Genomic DNA, 5,405 nt, shown 5'->3' with positions numbered 1-5,405 from the left:
AAGAACCAGGTCATGGACCTGCACCTGGAACTCATCTTTGTGGCACACAGGGTGGGGCTGAAGTTAGCTGCTCTGGGACCAGGTATGCATGGCATCTTTAGTTTTTTGGGGGGTATTAAAGTTTTATTTAATTTGGTGATTAAGCTGTTTTACTTAATGTTGCTATTTGAGATCATTTTAACATCTAGCGCTGTTGGCATTAAAACAGCCTACTACTGTTACTGATATGTTGCAATGGTCTTTTTTTCAAAATCAGTGAGCAAGATTCAAGACCCACATCCTCTTGAATAACCATGTTAAATATGTAACATTATTGTATTGTATTGTATTAAAACTTTTAAAAGCATTTTACATATCATTTTCTGCGTTCCCTCCAGACCCAGCTACACTGATACCGCCCAAGTTCCAGCGACCATGTACAGGCCAGGATGTTTCCCAGGTCAGGAGTTCATATGCACCAGTACCCAAGGATCTTGAGCAGGACCTTCTCAAAGCCAGTAACAAGAGCCTGTTGTCCAAAGCATTGTTGTACGTGCAGAAGGCTCTGTTCCTTCACAACAAGGGAGGGTCCAAACAGGAGCAGTACCGGCTCTTGGAGGTAAGGAATGAAACTTTGATAAGCTGGGAGGGATTCACAATTTGTGCAAGTTGATGTGAAACTTCTTCAGCACCAAGGACAGTGCTTACACTGTAAAAGGCCTTCATAAGGAAGGTTTGTTTTAAGGTTCTCACAGAAAGTTTTAGGCTTAATGAATACTGGTTTACAGTTAAAACTGCTGTAATTTGTCTTTCTGCAATTCTTCTCAAACTTCTCAACAACACTATCCGTATTACAGGATGCTCAGGCTGCCATCATAAAATGCCAACAAGAGGAGTGTAGGCTGTATACCCAGAATGCCCTTGGTCAGATGAGTGCTAAAAAGGAGAGCACCATCCCCTCCCCCTCCCATCCTCCTGTCCAGGACTGACACAACCATGATCTTCAAACCAGCAGAGTTCACCTCTACAAAACCGGTTAGACAAAAGTTTTAAATAAACTTGAAGATAATTACTGTAATTTATAATGTACTTATTGATTCTAGTCTCATTTGCTCTTGGATTTTCCAAGCCTGGAATATGTCTGGCCCAGGTTCTAAATGAATCTGTACTGCATATATTCACTCACATTGACTCCTATGTTCCAGGTTGCCTGGTACAGACTGTTTGGCTGCAGGTCCAGCGGCAGCAATGTCAGGGTCAGGCTAAATGACTACTTCCTGGTCGGATCTGGAGAGGAGGTAATAACATCGAAGTCCGTCCCTGAGAGATAGTGTGATTATTTAATGATAAATCTTTAATATACATGCACATAAAGTAAACAGCTGCAAGTCACCATGTGCCTTTGATTTAAGACAATTATATTATCTTAGCCTTTAGTAAGGGGAAATATTAGGGGTGGCCGAGAGCACATTGTTAGTAAAGACATTGTACTCACTGTCTGGTATGCTAAAATCTGCTTCCACATTTATGAAATGTCTGCCTCTCCTCTACCTGCAGGTGCCAGCTCAGAATGGTGACTGTATCCTGACAGTGTCTGGCCTGGAGCCCAATGAGAGGTACATGTTTGCTGTGGCTGCCTACTCCAAGGATGGCAAGCTGATTGGTGGATCCATCGGGGAACAGACCAAACCCATCCTGGCCTCTCATCCTCTTCCCATCCTGATGGTCTGGGCTCTGCTGGGACAGGTATGTACAATATGTGTGAACAGCATCAGTCTTGAAACTAGATATGTGTATTGGAAGGTCTGGTAGACATAGAACAGCTAGAAAGATTTATTGTGAAGAATTACAGATGTGTCAAACTGTTTCTTTTTTTTATATATATAATAATGTGCTGTAGTGAGCAATACCCACTGATTGTACAATGGCTCAATCAGTGGGCAATCAGTGGCTCACAGCTGCCAAGTTCTCAATTGCAATGAAGGAGGTGTCGATGTACTCTGACTTTAAAGGACTGCAGTCCGTTGTTGTAGATGTTACCCACAATGGTGTCTGGGAGTTGGTTCCAGATCTGAACACCAGTGTGGATGAAGGTCCGGCCCGTGGAGCTGGTTCTAGATACTGGTTGTGCAAGTGCGTGGGTTGGCATAGCAAGACTAGTTCTGGTTGTGCGTCTGAAGGTGTACGGCTTGGTGAGCATTGTCTTCAGGCCTGCTGGGCATGTGTCGGTGTGCATTTTGTACAAGAGTGCCGCAGCAGCCACTTGGCGACGGTGCTGAAGAGATGGGATGTTCAGTGTCAACCTAGCTTCTTGTTCGTTTGTTCCTATGATTTTAAGTGCCCTCCTTTGAACAGAATCTAGGAGACCCAACGAGGTGGCAGGTGCACTCATCCAGCACAGTGAGGCATACTCCATAACACTGCGTGCCTGTGCCTTGTACACTGCAGCTCTTCCACTGGGAGTGAGCTTGTGGGCAACTCGCCTCATAGCTCCAAGTTTCTGACCAGCTCTAGCTGCAGTGTTTAAGGTGAGTTTTGTCCAGCTGAGCTTGTTGTCAATAGTGACTCCCAAGATTTCCAGTTCGTCTTTCTCAGCCAGTTTGGTGTTTCCAAAGAAAAGATCTGACCTTGCTCGAGATCTTTTTCTAGAGATTGTCATTGTTTTGCACTTGGTTGGTTCAATTGTAACTTTCCATTTCTCAGCCCAGATCCTCATTCTTTCCAGGTCCCTGTTTAGGCTCACCGCTGCTGAGGCTCTGTCGTCGTTTGTTCTGACTACATAGTAGAGTGTGGAGTCATCTGCATATAGATATGGAGGGCTCTCACACCCGTCTCCCACATCATCTATAAAGACTGAGAACAGCAGGGGTCCCAGAATTGAACCCTGAGAGACAGATGCATTGATGGATGTCGTGGTTGAGGACTGGCCGGAAAGGACCACTTTGATTGAACAGTCAGAGAGATAACTCTCAATCCACGTCAGCAGCTTGCCGCACACTCCCTTGCTTCTGAGTTTTGAACAAAGTCCGTTGTGCCATACTTTGTCAAAAGCCCCCTTGATGTCCAGGGCTATGAGACACACTTCATAGCCATTATCCAGTGCATTGGACCAATGCTGGGAAAGAATGGTAAGGATGTCGGCAGTGCTGTGATGTGGTCTAAATCCAAACTGCCGATCTGAGATAAGGCTGTTCTGCAACAGATACTTCTGAAGCTCTGTCTGCACCACAGCTTCCATAACTTTGCTGATGTTGCTCAGAAGGGAGATGGGACGGTACATAGACGGGTTGGACTTTGAGTCTCTCTTGTGAACTGGAATGACAGAGGCACATTTCCACTGGCTTGGAAACACACCGTTATTGAAGCAAAGACTAAAAAGACGACTTAGGGGGATGGCTAACTCAGCACAGCACTCCTTCAGTACTCTTGTGGGTACTTCATCGGGACCGGTGGCTTTGTCTGGTTTCAGTTTGTGCAGGAACTTCCTGACGACTTCTTAAGACAATAACTGGAAGTAATCACTGGACCATGTTTTGGTGGACACAGTACTTGTGTACATGTACCTTAACAAGGTCACATCTCGTTTCAGGTGTCATATCAAGTTGAGTGTTACCCCATTGCTAAGAAGGCCTGCAATGTTCTGTGGGATCACTTTGTGGCACCTGCACCTTCTCCTGAGACAAGCAAATGGGAGATGGTGGCCAGGAAAGACTTCAAGCTGACTTTAAAGAAGTGAGTTGAAGCATTTAGCACTTCTTAATGGTCTGTATTTTGAATGAATGGCTAACAGACCTGTCTTTATACCATTATGGTAGTCGATGTGTATTTATGATAAAGTAGAAAATGACAGAATGTCATGATATAACAGCAGGGAATACGGAAATGATAGATAGAGAGTGCATTTTTATTTCACTTTTCTTCATAAAGCACACCTGTCCTATACTCTATAACAGGCTCCACCCTGGTGTAGTGAGAGTGGCCTCCCCTGTGCTGCTGAGACACTTCCTCACCAGTATCTTCATCCATGTGGACATCAACTCTCGAGAGGGCAGACTGTTCTGTGACACACTGTGTGACAAAGGGCCGCTTACTAAGGGACAGGTAAGGAGAAACAGCAGTGTACAGTAACATATTAAATTCTGTAAAATACGATCAACATTCATTCATTTACCAAACTCTGTTGAACTCAAGTATTGCATCCTTTACAGTCTTACACATTCAAGCATTCATCGTGATTGTCATTCCATGTCAGTATCTTTATGTGATGTTATTAGTGATAGGATTGTTCTCTTCCCCCAGTGCTTCAGGCTGTATGAGTGTGAGCGCCTGCTGGTGGCCCTGGAGCTGGCAGGCTATCTGAACGAGGCCGGTCTGGCTCTGCAGGCTGTGGTGCAGTGTTACGGACTCCTCACCCCTCTACTGTTCAACAAGATACCTTCCCAGCCAGTAGTACAGGTAGGTTAGCAAAGCATACAAACTTGTGTAAGCAGTCTGAATAGTAACATAATCTAATCAAATTCTATGTTATGAAATCTGCAGGTAGTTAACTTTGCCATAAAAATTCCAGATTAACAATTTTTTAGTCAAAATTTCTTTAAAAGACATGGTTCAAACAATTAACCCTTTTGTCAAAGTTACCAGATTTAGATCAATAACAGTACATATCATACTCATGCTGCATCCGTTCTTGTACAAACCCCACAGGTGCTGATGAGGTGCCATGCTGTGCTACAGGAGATCCCAGCAGGTCTGAGACAGAGGAGGCATGCTACCATCTCTGACAGCCTGCACCACATGACTGCCTGTATAACCTTCTACATGGGAAAGGTAAAATTTACAGCTCAACTTAGATAACGGTAACTTCAGCACCAAGGACAGAGACATACATGTGTTACAAAGCATGATTTCAAAAATACCAAAGATGATACTATTTTAAGAAAAGATGTAGCTTAAATAACATTGAGGTCATCTCCATTACAAATGATAAAGTATGCAATAAAATCTCACATTGAATGTACTTCAAAGACCTAATAGTATGCATCAATGTAATTTTAGTGTCGTAGACAATGGCACAGCTGCAAAGTCACAAAGCAGCAGCATGCTGTCCCTGGTGAGAATGCCATTCAGCACCAGGGACAGCAACCTAGCTGTGTAGATTACGCCGTTCTAGAAACAGCAATTAAGTTGTGATAGTCTTTCAGCACCAAGGACACACTGATATTGTGAATGTCATATTCATTCCTTCAAAAGACCACTCAAATGTCAACAACTCCTCATGACTGTTAGGTGCTGCGGATTTGGCAGGAGAGAAAGCTGGCCAGTAATCTGACTGATGCAGGGAAGAAGATCTTGGCTGCCGATGCTCTAGCAGAGAAGGATGGGCCAGCAGGTCAGACAGCCTTCTCATCAACTGTTGCCTCCTTATG

The 5,405-nt window shown here is 44.1% G+C and overlaps 1 protein-coding gene across 1 annotated transcript in view; it reads left to right on the top strand.

The window, feature by feature from the left end:
- Nucleotides 1-869: 869 nt before the first annotated feature.
- Nucleotides 870-5,405, top strand: part of LOC109469055 (cilia- and flagella-associated protein 54-like) — a 5,200-nt gene continuing 664 nt past the window's right edge. Inside the window, exons 1-8 of the mRNA XM_019767441.1 lie at nucleotides 870-1,014; nucleotides 1,185-1,277; nucleotides 1,537-1,725; nucleotides 3,569-3,711; nucleotides 3,933-4,080; nucleotides 4,279-4,434; nucleotides 4,684-4,806; nucleotides 5,266-5,391. Coding sequence (XP_019623000.1) covers nucleotides 976-1,014; nucleotides 1,185-1,277; nucleotides 1,537-1,725; nucleotides 3,569-3,711; nucleotides 3,933-4,080; nucleotides 4,279-4,434; nucleotides 4,684-4,806; nucleotides 5,266-5,391 — 1,017 coding nt within the window. The 5' untranslated portion in view covers nucleotides 870-975. The remainder of the gene's footprint in view (nucleotides 1,015-1,184; nucleotides 1,278-1,536; nucleotides 1,726-3,568; nucleotides 3,712-3,932; nucleotides 4,081-4,278; nucleotides 4,435-4,683; nucleotides 4,807-5,265; nucleotides 5,392-5,405) is intronic.

Source organism: Branchiostoma belcheri, unplaced genomic scaffold, assembly GCF_001625305.1.
Source record: "Branchiostoma belcheri isolate BF01 breed outbred unplaced genomic scaffold, Haploidv18h27 scaffold20, whole genome shotgun sequence".
Lineage (NCBI taxonomy): Eukaryota > Metazoa > Chordata > Leptocardii > Amphioxiformes > Branchiostomatidae > Branchiostoma > Branchiostoma belcheri.
This window is presented reverse-complemented; position numbering and strand designations above follow the sequence as displayed.